The following is a 21877-nucleotide window of genomic DNA, read 5'->3' on the forward strand; positions in this document are numbered from 1 at the left end:
GCGGCGCGTGCGCGGCGGGGGCGCGCGGATGGGGCGGGGCGGGTGGGTCATGGCGGGCGGGGCGGGGGCGCGCGCGCGGCGTGAGGTGAGGGGTCACGGGGCGGGGCGGGGCGGGCGGAGGCCCATGTGGAGCGGGAGTGGGATCGAGATCAAGATCGGGATCAGGATCGGGATCAGGAGGAGATTGAGCCGCCCGTGCTGAGTACGGGGAGGCCAGAGCCGCACCCGCACCGCCGGGCCCTGGACGCAGCCAGTGCGGACGCCGGGCAGGCCGCGGACGCACCATGAAGGGGTGAGTGCGGGGCTCGGCCCGGGCCGGGCCCGCCCGAGAGGGGAGCGGAGAGCGGAGAGCGGGGCGGACCCGGGCGGCGCGGCGGGCGGGAGGCGGAGAGGGTCGAGCGGTGCCGCCGCCTCTGAGCTCCGGGGGTGTCGCTGCGTCCCTCCCGCCCTCTGGGACACGGCCAGCGTCGGGTGGGTGCCGGGGAGTCCCTCTGGGCGAGAAAAACCGGCGGTGCCGCCACTGGCGCCCTTTGGGCTGAGCAGGAGCTGCCCGCGGGGCTCCCGCGCCGTCACGATTGTGCCGCCGCCGCCGGAGCGAGGATTCTCCGCGCTCAGCCCCGCGCTGGAGCGGGCGGGACGCGACGGCTCCTCGTGCTCGGGGGGATCCCGCCCTGCGGGGTCCGGCGATCTGCAGAGCGGGCAGGGATGCTGGCCGGGTTGTCCTCCCTGTCTGGTCCTTGTCTGGCGGTAGCAAAGAAGCGCCGCTCGCTCCGTGCGAAAAAGCTGCCAGCCTCGGATGTGTGTGGTTTTGCATTGCTATTGTGTGCAACATCCTCTTAGCACTTTTCTTGGTTTTTTTAAGTCTTTAATTGCTACGTGGAGGCTGCACAGCGTGGATGGATGACAAACGAGCTGTGTTCTGTGTCATGTTTCTATAGCACACCCTCTGCTCTGGGCCTGGCATCGCTTCTCTCTGTCTCTAGATTTCAAAGATTTCAAATCTGGTTGGCTGCAAACACTGATTTCCTGCTCAGTGGGGGCAATGAGGTGCCGTTTTTGTAGAGGAGACTGGAGGCCTTTACACTCACAGTTGTGCTTTGGTGTCAGATGACCTCCCTGACCTTGTCCAGGTCACTTTGGGACAGGTTTTTAATGTTGGTTAAACCACCTAATGTTTATTCATTTTAGTATCACTTGTGCTCCATAAAACGTGCTTGTTCCTATTCTGTGCCTCAGTTTCTTCAATGTACAAAGGAAGTTTTCCCCAGCTGTTTCTTAAAAGAGCATTAAACCAGTCCCCTTGGAACTGGTGTTATGCAATGATGGGTATTATTATTCCAGTTTGGCAGCTTAAGGCAGGGTGAATGGAAGCTGAATCACTTAAGCTTTTACTAAGAAATGGTAAGGGGTTTAGCTTATTAGCAATAGGGGTGAGGTCATACAAGACTGCTTGATAACAGACTCTTAGCTGGTTCTTACAGCGTGTAAGCAGCTTCAGGCATCGTGAGGGGCTGGCAGGTGTCTGTAGAAAGAGGTTCAGGGATTATTGCAGATAAACAAAGTCTCAGCTGACATAAAATAAGTGTGTTTGGGGTGTTGGACAGCCCTTCATCCACCTGCACCACCCTACATAAAACGGGGCACCCCCACTCTTAGTCACCTTGTAATGAGGACGGTGGAGTTTGTGGGAAGAGCAGCAGCACAGATCAGCCGTGGTTCTGCAGCGCTCCCGACAGAACTGGGTTTCTTTTTATCCTTTGTTGACCGTTCTGCTGTTTGCTACAGCTTAGCCTTGCTTTGGTTGTATGTCAGTCCTGGGATGGGGTTACTGGGACCTGGATGTGTGAGTGGGAAAGCAGCCCAGGCGTGCCAGGCTGGAGCTGTGGGGATCTCCTGGCAGGGCACGGCCAGAGCTGTCTGCCATGCTCAGTCCTCCGCAAGGAGCAAACCGGGCTTTGCTTGTGCTGATCGTGAGTTCTCATTTCATGGACTTTTTTACTTCTTGTAACTTTTTTTTAAATAAAAAGCTATGGAGAAAAAACCTGCATACCACTCTTCTGCTTCCAGAGCACCAAACTTTATTTCTGTTACTCCACTTTTACGTACAGGCAGCTTTATTTCTGGTTCAACTTCAGGGCTTACTGCTTTGGGTTCTCTACTTGGTATTTCTGCTCTTCTGGTACTCTTTCATCTCTTTGAAGAACAGCATATTCCTGTCTTGCCAAAACACTGTTAACACCACACAGCAAGTTCTGGTGCAGAATAAATTCATATTCCTGTACAGATTCTCATATTGATTCCAGGTGTTCTCTAAAAATTCAGATGGAGGCAAATATGCCGACAGAGTTCAAATTGAAAAATAACCCTATTTAAATACAATGAGACTCAAAGGACTAGAGAATAGTTCAAAAGGAATGTATAAATTACACAGGACAATTGGAACAGTTGGAACAAATCCAAATTGTTTTCTGAGTTACAAAGATCGGTGAAGATCCCTAAAGTACAAGTACTGTCAAAAGATGGGTCCAAAAATAGATCTAAAGCTTCAGCTTCCAGCGTACAGAAACTGATGGGCTTGAAGGGATCTGGTGTGTCTTCGGTATTGAATCCAAAATTGTGGACAAGTCCTTCTGAACAAACTGACTCCATCTGACTGTTTTTTCTGGGAATATATGCACTGCATTGTAACCCATACCACAAAATGCAGAGATGATTTTGGAAGTGCTTAGAGCAGCTGATGTTTTATCAGCTGTCACTATGAAGAGTCTACTTTGTCAGAAAAAGAATTAAAAAAGAAACTATCCAGTTCACTGGCATGAAATTTCAGATCTAAAAGACTGTAGTCAACGTATGTTGCTTGCAGCCTTCCTTCTTAGCTCTCTGAATTCAAAATAGCAGATAGATGTGTGTTAATAATGCATAGCAGGTTGTAGTGTCTCTGTCATCAGGGAGTTTGAGGTTAGGTGACCTCTTCTCCCTAGGACCTCTGGTTTCAGAAATAGAAGATTTTTGTGCTTTCTCAGCTGCTTACATTTTTGTGGGTTTTCTCTTATTTGATGAGTTAAACACTATCTTCTGAACTGGGGACTGCTGTTAGCTTCCACCTGGTTTTGTGAGACTTGGCCTTATGTTCACTCTATCCTCACCTTCTGAATAACTTTAATCGATTAGTCTCATTGTGTTTCCCTTTTTTCTTTAAATGTGACTTGAAAAAATGAGGTAATTCATTGTTCTGTAATTGAACCTTGTGATTCTCTAGGGATTCAATTATTTTTTAGTTTATTATATGTTATTATTGTCAGTTCTTGAATTTAAAAATCTGTTGTAGAGCTGTGTTTGCCTGAGGAAAAATAGGGACTCAGGTTCCACTGTCTGTAGTAATCTGGTTGCTTTTATAGACCAGATGTAAGTAACACTCCTTGCACTTTGCTATTTTCATTGTGTTGATTCACTTATTACAAACTTTTGTGTTTTCCTTATGATTCTTATGCTGTTGGTTTTAAGGAGAGAAAACTGGAAGTCTAGCATTGATTCTTGAGCATTTGCTGATTGCTGTCTTTGACATTTGATATCTTAAAGTAAGGTTGTATTTCTGACTTGCTTCAGTGCAGATGAAACCTATGAAATAAGTCATCCAGCCTTTCCCTGATGGCCTTCCCTAAAAATCACATTACACGAGGCTATTGCAGGACCTGCGTGCTCCATGGCGTGCATGTACGTGCTGTGTGACCAGGATTGTCACATACGTGGAGCCAGTAGTGCGTGTTACAAGCAGGGCCCAGTGCCTGTGATCCTGTGCATGTGTTATTTCATCACATTGACCAAATCCCTCTCCAGTTTTGATGGGAAACACCTGGGAGATTCTCATGCGGCAGCACATCTTGAGCCATGTGGTGGAAAACTGATTGAAACAGGGAGTAAGTGGGGTGCTGTGTGTTAAACCAGCCTTAGAAAGAAGTGTGCACTGCTCTTGGGTGAGACACTCCTAGGAGATTGCCTCTCAGCTTTGTTGTGTTTGCAGCTAAGTCCCAGGTTTTGCAGTTTCTAAGAGTTCTCCTGACTTTCTGTGGAAGAGTCCTACAGCCTACATCCTACGCAACAGGTACTGAGAGAGAGAACTTCCCAACACTGAGACTTTGCAGGCTTGTGTTGCTCTGGCTGCCTTTGTAAGAGAAACATCACAGCTGGAGAGTACTGAACATAACAGAAAATTAACCATGTTGTTTTTAAAGTGTGGGGAGTTATTATGGGTAACCTCTGATACCTCTGCTTTTTTTGCCTGGATTCAGGAAGTAAACCTTTCAAGGTTTACTGAATATGATCTCTGAGGAGAACAGGGAGGGTTTTTTTTTCTCCTGAGTTAGTATGGCAGTTTGTGCAGAGCTGCTGAATTGTTTCCGTTTGCTCGGCACGGTGCTAAGCTTAACATATATGGGAGGAAGTTCCAAGTTTATGAGAAAACTGCTGAATGGTCATATGCACTGGAGGCAGGACAAAAAACGTAATTGAGCTTGAAAATCACTTTATTTTTAGGCTTTTTCTGAACCTAGAAACATCCAAGTGTGAGCTATAGTCTGCGTTTATTTTCATGGATGGTAAATTTAGACCTTGCCTATATGCAAGCTTACAAATGGCTTAACATCTTCTAAATTCCTTATAAAAAAACCTCAATGCAGTTTATTATAGGTACTTTAACCTGATTTATAACTCTGACCACTTTGAGTTTAATTCCATAACCAGATTAAGACATTCCACAAAGTAGGAAGGTACGAGAGGGGTTGTAGCCATTTTACTGAATCACTTTAGAACCCAGTCTTGTGTTTTGAGTATTGTTTGACCATTCGGTTCTTTCTGTATATAGATGTGGCTTGGTAGTTCAGGACATTTCTGTGAAAAATGTAGTAGCATTAGTTAATCACCAAATGCCACAGACTCTGCTGCCATCTCCTGAGGACAAGAAATGATGCATCCTCCTTTGCCACACTAAATCTCTTTTAAAATGAGGAATAATGGCTGATGGTTGAGCCAGAAAAATACTTTAGTCCAAGTGGAAGTCATTCAGAACTTGAAGAGCCTGCCCATTTGGCAGTGTTCAGACCAATGATCTGAGAAGGTGCTAGGTATTTTTATCCAGAAAAAGAAAGAAGATAAAAATTTGGATCTTTACATTTGTTTGGGAATTGATAAGAGAGAAATGCAGTACTCCTTACATCCCTCCTGCTCTGAGATAGGCAATGTCAGGATTACTTTCTACTCCTGGCTGGAAAAGGGGAAGGGAAGAAGTAATCCATGTGGGAGTTAGTTGTAAAGCAGCGGAAGTTTGTCAGGAGAGAGTCTGTGGCAGAGAAGCCAGGGATAAGAGAGAGTGTGTATAGAAGAATACCTGATTGTTTGGAGACTCTTGGCCTTGAAGACCTGAGAGTGGAGAAGCACAGCACTGAAATGGGGTAACCGTGTATTTGTGTCAAATTTATTGAATTAATTCATTATGAGAAGGAAATTGTACTTTAGGCTTTATTGAAAATAGAGCCAAAACCATTTCCACAACACTGTCACTAGGTGACTAAGATTAAGGTATTTGAGTTTTCCCAGGGGCAGAGTATTTTTCTCTTTAATTAACTGAAAATACTGTGCTTCATAGGAAGATCTTCATGTATGATGTACTTCCAGAGCTCACTTGACCTTCTTCTCCCTCTCCCTGTTCTTTTCCAGGTTCCATGTGATTTTTAGCCCTTAGCAGACTAGAATCTCTAACCCTGAAAAAAATTCTGATTTCCACCATCTGAGCATTGTATTTTTGTTCTCTTGAGAGTATGGGATGGGATCTAGGCAGCAGCTGAAGGCTCATTAAAGTTTTCTCTACATGGCACTTGGAATTGTCATCAAAGATCACAAATTAAGTTGAAAATTGCAGTTAAAGGACATATGTTTTTAGACCTTTGGCAGAAATTTTTGAGAACAAGTTGTTCTTAGTGAAAATTAGGAGGAGGATGGGGGAGAAAAAATTGTTGCCTTAGAAGTGTTTTTTAAGGTAGGCACATAAAACTGATAGCACATTCAGTTAATTTTTCACGGTATGTTATGAATGTAATGTGTGATTTGAACACCTTGTTAAACCCCAACTGCAATCCAAAATATAGGTAGTAAACCCATAATGAACTTTTTTTCTCCCCCCCACTATTCCAGTGGACAAAGGCATTTGTAAAGAAATGTATTTCAGTGACCTATAGAAATAGTTTGTGTGAAGCAGAAAAATTATTTTCTCTGGATATGTCAATTGCTTGTAACCTGTGTACATACAAGAAGTGCCCTCAAGCTGTATTTATGTAAATAATGTACTTTGTAAGCATCACTTCTATTTTGAATTTGAAGGTAAGCCTCTGTTCTTACCTGATGATCATCAGGTACTTAATGAACACTAATTAGCAAAGGGTCATGATCTTGTGGGAGGCAAGTAAGGGTTATAATTGTTAGGTCTGGGAACATTTGAGGGTGTGGAAAGCAGCAGTAATCTATAAGATGTCTCAGGATATAATTAGTGGAGGTACAAAACTTAATTTTGAGGCAAGCTGTTTCAAAATAGTGAAGTACTTCTGTTTAACAATCACAGATCAAAATCAATGTTCTTGTAAGCTTACTTGACCAGTAAGGAAAAGTGGTTAGAGCAGCAACGAAGAGTTGGGATTTGTGGCAGCTCTTTATCTGCTGTATGATTGCAGACAAGTTGTTTCCTCTTTCACCTGATATTGATGTACCTGGGATAGGCTGATGAAATATTTAGGCCTTAATCTTGTGAGGTGCTCTGGAGCAGCAGAATTTTATGAACAACTTAAGTGATGTACGTGTGTCTGCTTTTCTGTTCTAGACTAGCTGCATTGATTTTAGCCATTTTAGAGTTTGAAAATTCTGTCAGCTGGGCATAATGATTCCTGGTCTTTGTATCCATCTGCAGAATGGGATAGCTTACAATGTTCTTGGGAAAGTTTATTTTTCACTCGAAGATTTGAGACCTAGGACACGTTTCAGCTGGGAAAACTGTGAGGCTATTAGAGCATAATTTTGCTTCTTGCACGTGAAGACTGGGCAGTCTTTTGTATGTCTTTTGTCAGGTTTTCTAGGTTGAAGCAGAGTAAATTATATGATATCCAGATATAGTGAAGAAATGTGGCTGTCATGTGATCTGAATGTTTTTTCCTTTTTTTATGATAAAGGGAGAGGCAGCTAGGGTCTGATGTATATCTTGGGGAATTGCGATGCATGACATTGAAACCTGTTCACAGTGAGATCCAGGAAACTTGCAAGTCTTGAATGAATTCTTCTGTTAATTCTGATTCTACAATTGCTTCATTTTCTTCTGTACATCACTGTGCCGATCTGCAGGTCAGAACTGGGGGTGACCTCCAGCAGGGTATCAGGTGTCATGCAATACATGTTTTCAGTAGTAAGCAGGACTAAAGAAGATCAGGGGGTCTCAGAGCAAATTGGTAAGACTTTTTGAATGCTAGGTTTGTACTTATCCTTCTGGTTTTCTGACAAATGAAGCAGAGTAGGTATGCAGCCCACAGATCTTTGAGATAATTGAAAACATTCTGGTCTGCCCACAAGAACTAGACTAACTTGTGTGAGTAGCAAGACAGCTCATCTATAAAAAAACCCCAAAAACTAAACAAAAACAATCCAATCAAAAAACCTCACAAAACTCCCAACAACCTTGGACCCCAAAACACTAGGAGAGGCTCTTTCGGCCTTAGAGTAGAATCTAAGCAGAGCCACACCCTTCAGGTCTACAGCCTTCATAATTCTGGTTTGGTTTTATTTTATGAGTGGATTATCCTGTCTAGACTCCTGCTTTGACTTGGAAGCCAAAATAGAAGCAATAAAGCTGGCTGGCCGCTTAGCAGGTGACAAACCTTCTCTGAAGTCCTCTTAATTTGTTAGGGCCCATTTCTTCCTGCTGCCTCCCCTGACTTCTCAGTAAGTTTTGCAAGTTTCAGATACAGCTCTGCTAAATTTAGCCTGCCAGATGCCTTCAAAAAGCCTGAGCCCAGCTATCAGTTACATGGAGATCTGTTTCAGTCAGGCACATCCCTCTGGGGAGAGACTTGCACTATTTAAAGTTGAATGAGACTGAGATTCTTAGAGCATTAAGAAATTTAAAATTCGGCCTTTTTCTCCCTGATCTTGGTTCTAAACTAGTGTTTGGCATTTGGTATTCCCAGGAAGTAAATTTGTTTCCTCTTGAACTGTAGCTAGAAATTGGCTGCCTCTTGAGCTCTCCTAGCAGTATACTGTATATACTGTATAGTTCTCCTTTGGTATATGTTGAGCAGCGAAAGGCAGTCCTAGCACAAGTAACACTCGTGTAGTCTGCATTACTTCCACCAGTATCCTAACACTGTAGGAAAAGTAGATTGTTCAAATCATGGCCCCGTAAGCTGCAGGCAGAGCAATGCAACTGCAGCAGGACTAACTAGATTGCATTTAGTCCTACAAAATGTGTGAGGCTTTTCCTAGCCAAAGCCTGGAGGATCTTAGGACACTGGCATGTAAGAGCAGGAGTGTTAATGCCAATGTTCTGGGCACGCATCCAGTTTCAGGAAGTGGCGCCTGTCACCTCACGAAAGTCACACTTCTGTTCAGATTTGGTGGATCACTCTTCACTTCCGCTCTTACGTCGCTGGACAGTGTTGCTGTGTACTTTTAAGAGATAGCAGCCTGTGCACCAGGAACCAATTCCCTTCACTAGTGAATTCTCCAAGTGTTTTTTCCCCCAGTAACCAAGGCATGGAATGTAGCAGTTGTGAAAAATGCAAACGTAGTCCTAGGATATGTCGGGGAAATGCTTCCGGTAGTGACAGGAAAAGCTTACTGTAAAAGACAATAGTGTTTGGGCTGCTGTTAGCAGTTTTGGTTAGCCATGTTTAAGGAAAATCAACTTTAATCAGAAGGAATGTAAGGAAGAGCTAGTATGATGAGAGTAGGAGTTAAGAGCTAGTCTTACAGGATGCGCCAGGAACTTGGCTTTAGTTAGAAGAAAGGTATGAAGAGATCATGATGACTCTCTGAAAAGGCCTGTGCAATGGTACCCATCATCTCCAGACATTTGTACATTTGAGTACACTGGAATAACTAACTGAGAATAATGGTAGCTTGGGAGCAGCCCTGCAATGGAACATGCTTAAGTAGTTTCAGAAGGCTGGTATTCCATTGAAGAGAGTGTATGGATTTGTAGAATACTGTAGCAGTAAGAGGCCTGACCTGATAAGCTGGGAGTCTCTCATTGCTCTATACTAAAAGCAATTACTTGAGGTGGGGTGACTTGCTTGTCCCAGAAGCTTTGAAATCTAAGACAGAGTACAGCTGACTATTGCATCCTCCATGGAGTGCCATTTGAGCTGTAGGGTGCCAATAGTAAGCGTGGATCTTCTTAGAAATATTGGTGGCATCATAGAGTCAAATAATTTGTTATGGAAGGGCATGTCCCTTCTGGACACTTCTGGTTCTTTACACATCTTTATATTCTCTTGTATGCTAATTTGAGCTCATAATTTAAAATTAATTTAAAATCCTCTGCAACAGCAACTGTCCTAGTTGGACCTCAGCTGACATAGTAAACATACTTAAGTTACTGATTCGGCTGAGACTTCACTTGAATAAGCAGATGAAGTTGTAAACAGCTGTTAAAAACAAACAAACTAGCAAAAAAACCCCAAACAACTAAAAAAGCCCCACACAAAGCTGCTTGTTTTACTCTGGTAAAAAGAAGGGACTGATAATTTTGAGTCCTTTGTTATAGGTGCTTTGTCTTGGCTATTTGGAGTAGTTTTTTTAAGTTCTTGAGATCAAAGTGCACATTGTTCCATCAATGATAAAGTGTAGCGCAGTATCTCTAGACTGTGCTCTCGGACGTGTTGGATAATCTACATCCCTGTCCTCCTCTTGAACAGTACTTCCAGTTTAAGTCATGGTGAGTTGGCACTTCTGCTCAAGAACCAATTATTTCTGCCTATTGCAACCTTTTCTTTATGCTAGTGGAAGACTTGTGTGGTGAACCTAGTCAGGGGACTGATGTGGGTTAAAACGAAACTTTACTTTTTTGTCCGGGTTAGTTTTAATCGGCGTTGGTTCACCACATTGTTGCACAGATGTTTGTGCCAGCATGAGGATGGAAATGAGTGGCTCAGGCACAGCAAGACTGCTGCTTTCAGCAGCAGTCCCAATGCTATACATTAAGGTGATTTATGGTTTGAGTATACACTATTTAAACAGATATTTAGCGTATTGATTTATGCTTCCTGCAGTGTCTCTCAAACCTCTTTCATATTATTCTCCAGGATAAGATACTGTCCCTGATGCAGTTCTTGCAAGGACAAACCAGATAGTGACAGAGCACAGGAGACAAGCAGCAGGAGATGGCAGGAGGCAGCAGTGAATGTGGCAAGTGGTGAGAGATAGAAGGGAAAAGTCCAGGGGCTTGAGGAAACGTGTCAGCAAGTGCCTTTTAGCCATCTACTAACAGAGCTCACTTCTCTAGCCTGATGCCAGCCTCAGAGGTGATGTCTTGGCTCAGCAGCTCCCAGCCTTAGACTCTGCTCCTGCATTTATTTATTTGTTCTCTGTCTGAAACCATCTTGGTGAAGATCCATTTTCTGGCCATGTTACCTTTCTTAGCCATCTTATCCTCGCTGCCTCTGGTAATTTATTATAATAGTAATTATGACTGTTGCACTGTCATCATAAATATTTCATAGTGACTATCTTCTAATGTCTAGTTTGTTTGATTAGTAACTAATTAATCTTAAAATAATATTAGAAAACACTGCCTGGTAATGGTCTGTGTCAGAGATTTTTGCTCAAAAGGAGACATGATGTAGAGCAACTTTGTTGTGATTTCATCTTGCTGTCATTGCTGATCTAGTGAAGCTTGGAACTACTGATACTTTTTGTATCACCAAGGTTAATATAATGTTATTTGGAGAAGCGGTCTAGGCTTTCTGTAACTGAGTATGAATGTGAAGTTTCTCTCTTCCCCTGCTGACCTCTTGCACTGCGACTCATCTGACCTAGCTGGGCAGTTCAGACCTGCTCCCTTTGGTTTCTACTCTCATGCAGGCTGCAGCAAAAGGGGCTCTTCAGTCTTCTCTTCCCTCCTAGTAAGAGATTACTGAGGTGCCCTACTCCAGCAAAACTCTTTCATGGACACAAATATACCCAGGAACCCACATGCCACAGTTTTACTCCTGCCCTTTGTGAGGAAAAGGCAGCAGCACTGCTGGGATCAGAACTTGCCTTCTGTGAGCCTGAAGAAGCCCTGCTGTGCTAGGCTGAGCAGTTGTGCCAAACTGGGCATAAAACAAGTACTGTAGTTTCTCCACCATCTAATAACTTTGATTGCATGCTTGTTTACACTGGGAGTACTTCTGTAGTGTAAGAACATCATCCTTATTAGCTCAGGACTTCCTTTGTGTTGGAATATAATTCTCAAAGGGACTTGTGCAAATGGCCATACTTGAAGAAAGGAATTTTGAGAGCAAACAGTGTCTTCACTGCTGTTTAGGTGGGAAACAATCTGGTTGCTCATATCTATTCAGTAAAACAAGGCTGATACGAACCTAGAATTTTGTGATTTTCTAATTCCATGTGCACTGGCTTTGTACCTGCCTACATATTCCGGTGATCATTTGGAAGAAAGACTTTGATTGTCTTGGTCTTTTTATTTTTCATTCTTATAATCCTTGTTAAAACTGCTTGCACTGACCCAAGGATAACTAATATTTTTCTTTTTAAATTTATTTTTCTTTTTTTAAAAATTTTCTTCTGCGCGTATAGTGTTTCTGTCAGGAAGTTAGTCTTAGAAAAGAAAGAAGCTTGGTCTGTTTCTTCTCAGTATAATTCAGTGTATTTTAAGGTTGTGGTTCTGGTCTCAGCAGGAAGAAAGATTTCAGTGATGATCAAAGTAGATGCAGATATCTCCTTGAGAAGGGCACACTTTGCATATTAACAAGCTTAACATATTTGTTGCACACAGTACCGTTGGTTTTTAGAGACAGATGTCTAATAATGACTTTATCTAAGCATAAGCATTATATTGATAGGTGGTAAAATTGAGACTGTCTTTGAAGCATGGATAAGGACTTAATTTCTTTGGTCTTCATTCTAGCTTCCTGTTCCTCCTATATTTTCTTTAGGTTTTTCATTTTTTTTCTTGTGATCTTGATGATCAGAGGGGAAATAAGTGGGACAACATTAAAGCTAATACTTCTGGAGAGATCCACGTTCCCCTGTCTCCCACCCAGTAAAACCACACATATGCTATGGTATACATGTTTTTAGTGTGGCCTGAGAGAAACTTCTAACTGTATAGAACTGACTGAAACTAGGTTTGGGACTCAAATCAACCACCAGCATAAGACTTGATTGTATGGGTTGGACATGGCAAATATGCATTGAACTGACTATTAGGTAGGACAGTTTCTAAGCATGAGCAAAATAATTAATCTTGGGTGTCCTTAAAAATGTTGCAGTATGTCAGATGTTAAGCATGTTTTGATTTGTTCCAGTAGCCGGATCGAGCTGGGAGATGTGACACCACACAACATTAAGCAGCTGAAGAGGCTAAACCAGGTCATTTTTCCTGTCAGCTACAATGACAAGTTCTACAAAGATGTACTGGAGGTTGGCGAACTTGCCAAACTAGGTACAAATGTTCTTGCCAGTAATTGTGGGCTGTGGTGGCAGAAGTGGTCATCATTGCTATCCATAATGGTTTTAGCATAATGGAATAGCTGCTCCTTCTACTTAATTGTTTTACATAATGAAAAAATAACTGTTTAAGAACCTCAAAGAAGCCACAGAGGGTCTATGTTCTAAGTAGATTACATCTCACTGGGAATAGGCATATTTTATGTTACAGAAGAAAACAGCTGTGCATTGCCAGCTTACCTCCTAATGTCATTGCTGTTTGGTCAACAGTAGTAAGCAACCACTGTGTCAAAGCAGCACTGGTGACTTCATTCCAAGTGTGAATCCAAAATCTATGTAGTTTTCTCTGGATAGGAGAATTAGCAAGAGGGGAGGGAGGGAAGAAGGAAGATGCAGGGTGTAGATGAAAGAGCTGTATGTGTAGTTTGAGACTTGTTACTGATGAGCCTTTGTATCCCTCCCTGGCAGCATATTTCAATGATATTGCAGTGGGAGCAGTGTGCTGTAGGGTGGATCACTCCCAGAACCAGAAGAGACTGTACATCATGACACTTGGATGCCTGGCACCCTACCGAAGGCTAGGAATAGGTAAGGAGGGTCTTCTTTTCTATGTGAGGCATCAAAGAAACCAGATTGCTGTCCAGCTTTCTAAATACTTTTTCAGATTTTTAACCAAGTTAGTGGACTTTGGACTGCTGATTTCTTTGGAAGGGACTCGGGGGAAAGAGTATGATTTATCAAGTGCTCATTCTTCTCTGCCTTTCAGAAATGAGCCTTTTGTAGGAATTTTTAATTCAGTATTTCAGATTACTTTAATCTTAATTATATTATATTGTGATGTAAATACACTCCTTCTGTGGATGTGAAAATTGTTGCAGAGAGAGAGTGAAATAATTGGTCAGATATATGTAACCAGTATGCAAGTCATACGTAAGTAAAACACAATGTTCCTTCATTGGCTTCTCCCTTCACTCTTCTAAACGTAGGGGCTTTGTATTTATTTTGTCTTTGTCACTACTGATCATTGCTGCTCAGGGGTAGTACCTGCTTTTTGTCTCTACTGCATTTAATTCTTTGCTCCACATTGCAAACCCATAGTACAGATTAATCAAGATTTACAGTAAGCTGTTTGATTTGACAAACTGGATTTAAAAGATAACTTTATCTTAAATTATTTTACTACATCTTTAGTAGAAAAGCTTACCAGTTCCCTCACTGGTTTACACAACATTTTGGCAGTATTTTGAGCTGAGTTTGAGACCTTGAAATTAGTATTAAAATAAGCTTATTCATACATATGCTTCTGGCTGTTGTGATTTTTATTTCTTTCTCAAAGAAACAATGAATTAAGGGTTATGAGCAGTCAGAAAGAGTAAAATACTTACACATCATGTTTTATTTGCCTTTCCTAGTTTTCACACTCTATCATTTTAGTCTCCCTACAGTTAACCTGCTTCTCCTCAGGGAAGCACCTAGGTAAGTACAGATTTAATTGTACCCTTCTAGTTTTCTTAAGTATCTTCTTTATCTTTTGGTAGGAACGAAAATGTTGAATCATGTCTTAAACATCTGTGAAAAAGATGGCACTTTTGACAACATCTATCTGTAAGTAAATGAGTAACACTCATGCATTATCTCATATCTCTCATGATAGAGATAGATATGGGAGCAAAGGGATGGAGATCTAAGTGTGGGTTTAGTGTATATTTTAGTGGGGTCATGGGACATCTTGTAAGTACTAGCAGGAAAGCCAGGGGTCATCATATTCTGGGCTTGTTGTGTAATGCTGAGAAAACAAAAAGTGTGCTTGCTTTAGAAAGGGTTCTGCAAATTTGCTCAATTTGAAAGTAGTTTAATTACAAAATTATGTTCTAAAGCAAAATTCCAGTGTAAGACAAAAAAAAATCTTTTTAAAAAGGATTTTATTTTTATCATACAAGGTTTTCATCTTCAGAATGGAAAATACTGCAAGTTGTGCTGCATTTGCTTTCTGTCCTTTATGACAGCACTCTGTGGGTTAGAATATCAGAGATGTTTGCAAACACTCAAAGTTTATATTCAGTAATAAGACCTGACTGCTGTTCCCATTCTTGCACACTGCCAGGTCAGCTGTTTGTGCAGCAACACAATAAACTAGATCAGTGCCCTGACCCAGCTGGGGAAGCTGCTTTCAGTTTTGTTTCTTTTTTTTTTTGTTTTTTCATTTTAGTGTGTTTTTGGGGTTTGGGAGTGGTTTTCTTGTGTTTTGTTTTGTTGCATTTTTTTTTTTTTTAAATCAATTGCATGTCTGCATAAGCACTTGGCATGATGCAGACAAGAGAACAAGCACTGGGATAGGGGGCAATCACCCCCATAGTCCCTCTGGAAACAGAGTCTGAAATCCATAAATGCCAAAACTATGCTTTTCCTTTGCTGCTGGTTTCACACTTCTGCTTTTTTCTGTGCATTGGTGTCTGTGTGGTTACCAAGAGAGCTGATGCAGTGTTTGGCCTGATTTGCAGAAGCTAAATCCTTCTTGTCCATCACTGCCTTGGCCAGCACACCAGTGCAAGCACAATGCACTGCTAGGGATAGGCCCACAGCAGGTACAGTTTGGATGGACTTACACTGCCACAGAACTACACCCTGAATACTTGCCAGGACTGTGGAAGAGACTTTGTGAGGAGTTTCAGACACTGATATCACTGTAAATGGAGTGACTTTCTCCTCAAACTTAGTCAGTCCACTTCTGCTATGGAGGTGCAGACTCTTCCACGTCCTCTACTGTTATTGCTTTGTGCCATCTCTGTATGAGGGACATGTTTTAAAGCGGTGTCTGTGTGAAACTTCTTTTGGCTCGTTACTCCTGCTCTCCTGCCTCAGGAGAAGTAATGAGCTCTGAGATGCCTGCTAATGGGACAGGGGCTTTCCTTTTTACCTTTGCACATTACTTTGTGAACAGTGAAGGAACAGTTTGCTGATTCTAAGACAAAAAAAAACCCAAATCCTTCAAAATCCTTCTTTACAGTTCCTAGACTAAGGATTCTGGCATGACAGTAAATAGCCCTCAAAATTGGCTAAAGTTCTTCTAGTGGCCCATTGATTTTATTACTATGTCTATTGCTTGTTCATCTTCTATTTGAACATATTATGCAGTTTAGCATCAAATTTGATATCAGTGCCTACATTTCCCATTATAATAAAGTTCCCTTTTAGCTTTTCAGTGCTTATTTGGCTTAACACTAAGATCTTTTGTTTTGTTCTGCTGCTGCTTCCACGGTTACTTTGGTTCTATGATTACACAGTGTGTTGTCATGACAAAGTGATTCATGAACTTGTGCAGTGTCCACTAAGTTTTGGGAGTGTTTAATCAATGCCCTTCTTGAGCCAAAGATTTTGCTTTCTTTTCTCTCTTATTTTTTCTTTCTTATTTTTTTATTTTTTTATTTTTTTTTTTAAACGAAACTTGTGCAAATGAATGTCCTAGTCACTTAGGATAAAGAGCTGATGGCTGTTTGTTTTGGAGACCTTGAAACACACTAGCAAAATCTGTAAAACTCCAGGGGAAGTAAATACGAGGGAAAAGGACTTCGTAAATCCATAGGACTTTTGTATTACAGCGTTTTGTGAGGAGAGAGGAGTAGTTAGAGTAAAGCAAGGTGTTAAAATCATATCAAACACCATTGCCAGTTGTATGTTACTGTGTATTGGGATCATTGCTGAGACAACTCCTCTGGTCATCTGCAAAGTGTTACTACAGGAGGTTAAAGTTTGCTTTACACTGAAATTCTATTATATATTTCCACTAAATATCTGCCATGTTGCTTTATTAAGAAAAATTGAAATTGCTGAGGTAGTAATGCTTCAGTCTCTGCTATTTTGTGTTCCTTGAAAGTGTATTACCGAGGGGAAACATTTACTACTATTGACAGCCATGGGCCATCCAGGAGCTGCTAGCCCAGAACTGAATTGGGAAGACCAACATTTCCAGTCTTGGATTTATACCACTGTTCCTGTCTCTATCTAGATAGTTGTTTTTCTTCTCTCTGACCATTCTGAGTATGGAGGCAGAATACTGACCCTGTCTCTCTGTGCTCTTTTCTGTCCCAGGCATGTCCAGATCAGCAATGAATCTGCAATTGACTTCTACAGAAAGTTTGGCTTTGAGATCATTGAGACGAAGAAGAACTACTACAAGAGGATAGAGCCCGCAGATGCTCACGTGCTGCAGAAAAACCTCAAAGCTCCTTGTCTTGGCCAGAACGCAGATGTGCAAAAGACCGACAACTGAACAAAACCCAGCGGACACTTTCTTGCACTTGCTTGTCGCCAAATAAGGAAAGAGAGGCCTCTTTTTTTTTTTTTTTATTTTTATTGTTTGGTTGTTTTGGGGGTTTTTTTTGGTTTTTTTTTTTTTTTTACTTCATCCCTTCATCTTAATTTTTTTTTCTTGACCTCTCTCCAACAAAATGTAATGCTTCTTCCAAGGATTGTCCAATCACGTTTGGGGTTGGGTTTTGGTTGGTTTTGATTATTTTTTGAGCTCTCTTTTCTGGTAGGTTTTTTTTTTTGTTTTTATTTTGAGGGCGGGGGGGCTGGTTTTTTGTTTTAGTTTTCTGTTAGGGTGGGAAAAGGTGTGCAGATCTCTTTTAAGTTTGAGGTGTGGAGGGCTTGAGCAGGCTATCCTGATGACAAGTTTCCTTCAGAATTACTCTTTCGGTAAGCAGAATGTAAACCCAATGGGGGGGAAAAGGCAAAGCAATATCTTGTCCTTTGACTCCTACATCATTGTGTTTTTTATAACCTACAGGGTACTTTACTCTCCCCCAATGTTACTTTGAATGTTACTTCAGTACTTCCCACGCTTCCTCTTAATCCCCCCACCTCAAAAAAGTATATTTAGTTCTTCCTAATATTTTTGAGTATGGCTTTTTCCTCCATCTTTTGCTGAGAAGGGTGGGCTACTTTACCATACCTTTTCACTCTGCCTGGGCTGATCTTTTTGAATGCTTTTTTAAAATACTCCTCACCCAAGCTGGTGCTACACTTCTTAACTGACTGAGAGGAGGATTTAGAGTGGTCTTTGTTTTTTCTTATTTTCATTTACCCAACTCCCAGCAGACTTTTGCCAGAGTAAGAGCTAGATCTGGTGTTGGCAAGAATAACCTTGTAAAAGTATGAATCCTGAGGAAGCACCCTTGCTTTAAAAATGGGTGAAATTCTGCAGGGCTCATTGACAGTTAGTTTTATCTGTGTTGTTGGGATGGAAAAAGTGACTGTGACCACCTTACCAGCTTTGATGGCATAAGGCAAGCACCTGTCTCCAGATAACTTTGTTACAGCTACTGAATCTGTGGTGACAGATGTAAGGGTTGAGGAAACCAGACAGCAAGGCTAAGAAGGCAGACATGAATCTGACCCTAATCACATAGCTTTGCAGGGTCTCCTGGATTTGCTTGGGATTGGCTTGGCTTGCTGTGTTTATGAGCTCCTTTGGGAGGAGGTGGTGAAGAACTGCGCGGTTTTGCTCCTTTGAAGATTATTTTCCCCTTCCCCTGTTCAGTAGTAATAATGCAGTTCTCCTCTGTGAGAGGGTGTTCGTGGAGCACCGGAGAAAGCAGCGTATATTAGAGCATTTTATGGGTTTGGAAAATAAGCTGGCTGGCTTCTTCCTAGTACTGTAACTTTGAGGCTACAGTAAACTGTACTAAGCTCTGCTTTGCATCCTTTCATGCTTTGTTTGCGTGAATACCAGTGCTCCTTTCTAGGCACTGTTGCCAGCAATTTTATGTATGCCAATATAAATACCAACTTGAGCTTGGACTCTTCTCCAAGCATCTGGGAAAGTGCACTGAGCTGAGACAACACCAACCTGCCCCATCCCCCATGTAGATGCTGAACTGTATTCTTTTCCTGTTTGTTTTTTAAAGTTTAGATCTGCATCTTGAATTCTTCCGCTCTGAATGCCTCCAACCTGTAGTGTGCATTGCAGCATACATCTGGTTAGTAGGTGCTGTCCAGTCATTAGAGGGTGACTTGGGAACCAAGGATTCCAAAATGGGAATCGTGGTGAGGCAAGGGATGGCACCCCTTGCTGCACGTTAGGTGGTCTTTGATACCCCAGGGGTGACTATATGAGCTGCTACACAATTATTCCTTCTTTGACAGAGATGTGTAGTGTTTGTTGGAGTGCATCTTGACAGTCCTGCGCTGGAAAACAGCTACTTAATTTGCTGAGTTTGCACTAATGGAGTCTTGGAGATGGGCAGATGGCCAACACCAGCTCATCTGCATGGTCCGAGCACCTGAGTTTGCAACACTCAGTGGCAGACTCTGGCTAGAAAGATGCAAACGGTTCCCTTGGCCAGAGGCAGCCTAGTTTTGACAAAAGCTTATTTTCAGTACAGCTATGACCTGCTCATGGCGGTTATGTTGGCAGTCCAGCATCTTTCTAGAAGGGGATGTATCGAAGCACAATTAGCTTGTCATATGCCAACATAGTTTCCCTGGCCATCTGTAGACCAAACCAAGAAAAGTATGTGGAGGGAGAGAGAGATAGTATTGTATTTGAAGATGTTCGTGCAGCACAGCTGTAACTCAGACCATAGCTGCCTCTGGTGCCAAGCAAAGTGCTCTTCATTCTTCTAGAACTAAGTGGTAAGTGTTTGGGTTGGGTAGATGGGTGTGGGGATATGAGCTCTTAGGATTTGCTGTTGTTGTAGGCTTCCACAAATCAGTGTGTTTCACAGACAGTTTTTCTTCAGGTTTAAAAGTACAAGTCTGATGTCTGAACTTACTTGGATTAACCTTTGTTTCTGTCTCTTTTTGCTTTGGGCTGCCATCATTCTATGAATGTATCCATGAGAACAATTCTTAAAGCTCCTATTCCACAGCAGACCTGCCTCATTGTAACTTCTGATAAAATATTTTGTAGGAGGTGGAAGAGAGAATAAATCTAAGACTCCTTTTCCCAGGCTATTAATCCTGGAAAACAGTTGTTGAATCTTGAATACAAGGTTTAATCTGACTCTTAAGAAAACGGTGTTCCCTGTACATGGATAAGGGCAAGTGAAGGTCAGTAGTTCTGGATGACAAACAGTTGTATTTTATTAATCTATCAGTTGTGTTTAGCGAGGGAGGAGAGTGCTGTATCTTAGTGCTGTTAACCCAGAGACACTGAAATTGTGTGAAGTGTGGGCTTACTGCAGAGAACTTCAGTTACTTTGATTGTTGCTGCAGGAGGACATCCTTCTAGCTTGAAAATAACAGCTTGTGAACAACTAAATTTTTTCAAAGTTGGGAGTTTCAGTGGGGAAAAAAAACCACCAGCACCTCCTGTTCTGGATGAAGATCTAGCAAGAAAAATGTATGAGACTAACCGCTTTAGAGTGTAAATTGTGTATATACAAGTTATCCCTGAATCTCTGCAACTGGCTTTGTCATACATCGGTTTAAGTATGAAGATATTACCTACAGAAAGACTCCTACTTGAGGAAACCATGGTACAGGAGAAAAAGAATCATCCAGAAGAGAGATCCCTCATTTTTGGGAGGGGGAAGGGAGAGAATGTATTTAGTGTATACAGAAACTGGCTGAGTTTACATGATGCAGCTAATGGTTAAACCTGCCAACTAAATATGACATACTGAAATATGACAATTGAAACAAACTTACGTGATATTTTGCTAAATCTTGATGGTGCCCTGTGTCTAGTAAAAATTTGATCCTCCAAATTGTTTTATTCTCCCCCATGTCATAATCCAGGGTCAGCTGCTATGCACAATGTCTGTGTTTTGTAAAGTGTTTGCTGACTTGGATGTTTCTTTTGAATCTGCAACTGCTTCCTGATTAATTGGCTAAGACCACCCCTGGTCTCTTGAGTTAAGATTTAGTGAAAGGTATGCTGTATGCAGTTTACAGATGCATTCTCAATGTTACAAGTTAAGTTGCAGGGGGAGCAAATTCTTTACAATAAGATGGTCCATTTTTAATCTATATCATTGCCCTTGTTGTACATCAGGAGCATGTTTTTGTTTTTCTCAAACTCTTTAGAAATACCGTTCAGAATAAACGTGCACTATTTGAGTTATGTCATTTACAACTTGTCATGTGCATTTTTTTGCTGTCCAGCTGTTTCCTTCTGAAATCAGATATAAACTGTTCCTCAGATGTGTCATAAACTGTGTAACTCAGAAGATTTCTGACTTGAACTGTGTGTTGGGCTGCTGTGATGAATGCCAAAATCTGACAACTGAGTAGAGCAAGGTCTGTTTGTCTGTTTTCTTTGAAGTTATGAGCCCTTCCCAGAAGTCCTCTGTCTTGGGGGGTAAGAGGGAGGAGAGGAAGAGGAACTGTTCTGGAATAGTTTTGCATTGATTGGTGAGCAGTCTGGAAGGAAACAGACCAGGTGTCAAGAACTCAGGTTTGGGCTCTATAGGTTAAAAAGTTTAAAGTATTAAAATTAGCTGCTACTTATTGTAAATATTGGCCACAGTCTTTGAAAAACTATGGTCCACCCTTGTAAATGTGACTGGTCTTAACATGAAGCGCATACCCTTCCATACTGACTTTTCTCAGAAAGGTATTTAAGTAAAACTGATCTCTCTTAACAATCCCAGTCTCTTCTCTTAAAGCCATTGTTTGTCTGTAATTTCACTGTGCTCCTCTTCTTTGAAGTGCCATTTGTGAAGTGATGAAGTTGCACTGCGTCCCAGGTTCTGAAGGAAAAGAGGTGTTTCCCTAGATATTCTGAAGTGTATTCTATAAAGTTCCTCTGGAAACTGCTTTATTAACAGATGGAGTTGCTGCATTCATTAGAATAACGTGCAAAAGCAAAGCTGAGGCTGTGAAACTTGTCTGTAGTCTTGAGTGGCTGCTTCCAGCTGTCTTCCCTGACCTCTGCTGGAGGGCCTGGAAGGCACAGCTGGAAGTGAACTGCTACCAGAAGTGCAGCGTTCATCACTTCAACCTCACCAGCAGCTGCAGAGGCTGGAAAACCTTTGCTGTACTTAAACTGCTGCAGCTGTTCTCCAAACCACTTGGCTTTTATTTTTTTCTTCTCCTTCCTCATTCCAGTTGCCTCTTAGAACAACCTTTAGAATAGTGGACAACTGAGTTATCCTTTACAGGGAAACTACCAGGTGCTCCTGATCATTTATTTTGTCCTTTCCCAAAGCGATGCTGGTTCTACAGGAAC

The 21877-nt window shown here is 41.8% G+C and overlaps 1 protein-coding gene across 4 annotated transcripts; it reads left to right on the top strand.

Moving 5' to 3' along the window:
- The first annotated feature begins 44 nt into the window (after positions 1 to 44).
- On the top strand, positions 45 to 20779 carry NAA50 (N-alpha-acetyltransferase 50, NatE catalytic subunit). 4 transcript variants are annotated; one of them, XM_086884018.1, is made up of 5 exons: positions 45 to 292; positions 12564 to 12697; positions 13171 to 13290; positions 14241 to 14307; positions 16792 to 20779. In XM_086884018.1, exons 1-5 carry the CDS (start codon positions 285 to 287, stop codon positions 16970 to 16972), a joined length of 510 nt encoding a protein of 169 aa, XP_086740144.1. In that variant the 5' UTR covers positions 45 to 284; the 3' UTR covers positions 16973 to 20779. The 4 variants fall into 4 exon arrangements, with proteins under 4 accessions (XP_086740144.1, XP_086740143.1, XP_023796361.2 ...); XM_086884017.1 differs by having other exon boundaries at positions 50 to 292; positions 12561 to 12697; XM_023940593.2 differs by lacking the exon at positions 45 to 292 and adding an exon at positions 5230 to 5447 and having other exon boundaries at positions 12561 to 12697.
- The last annotated feature ends 1098 nt before the right edge of the window (positions 20780 to 21877 follow it).

Source organism: Cyanistes caeruleus, chromosome 3 (assembly GCF_971803275.1).
Source record: "Cyanistes caeruleus chromosome 3, bCyaCae1.hap1.1, whole genome shotgun sequence".
Taxonomy (NCBI): domain Eukaryota; kingdom Metazoa; phylum Chordata; class Aves; order Passeriformes; family Paridae; genus Cyanistes; species Cyanistes caeruleus.

Excerpts from the sequence above, each read along its gene's own strand:
- NAA50 (XM_023940593.2), top strand. The coding sequence starts at position 5,290 with ATGTGGGAGTTAGTTGTAAAGCAGCGGAAGTTTGTCAGGAGAGAGTCT. Across the intron at positions 5,448-12,560 it reads AAGCACAGCACTGAAATGGG|TAGCCGGATCGAGCTGGGAG; the intron begins GTAACCGTGTAT and ends GATTTGTTCCAG. Across the intron at positions 13,291-14,240 it reads CTACCGAAGGCTAGGAATAG|GAACGAAAATGTTGAATCAT; the intron begins GTAAGGAGGGTC and ends ATCTTTTGGTAG.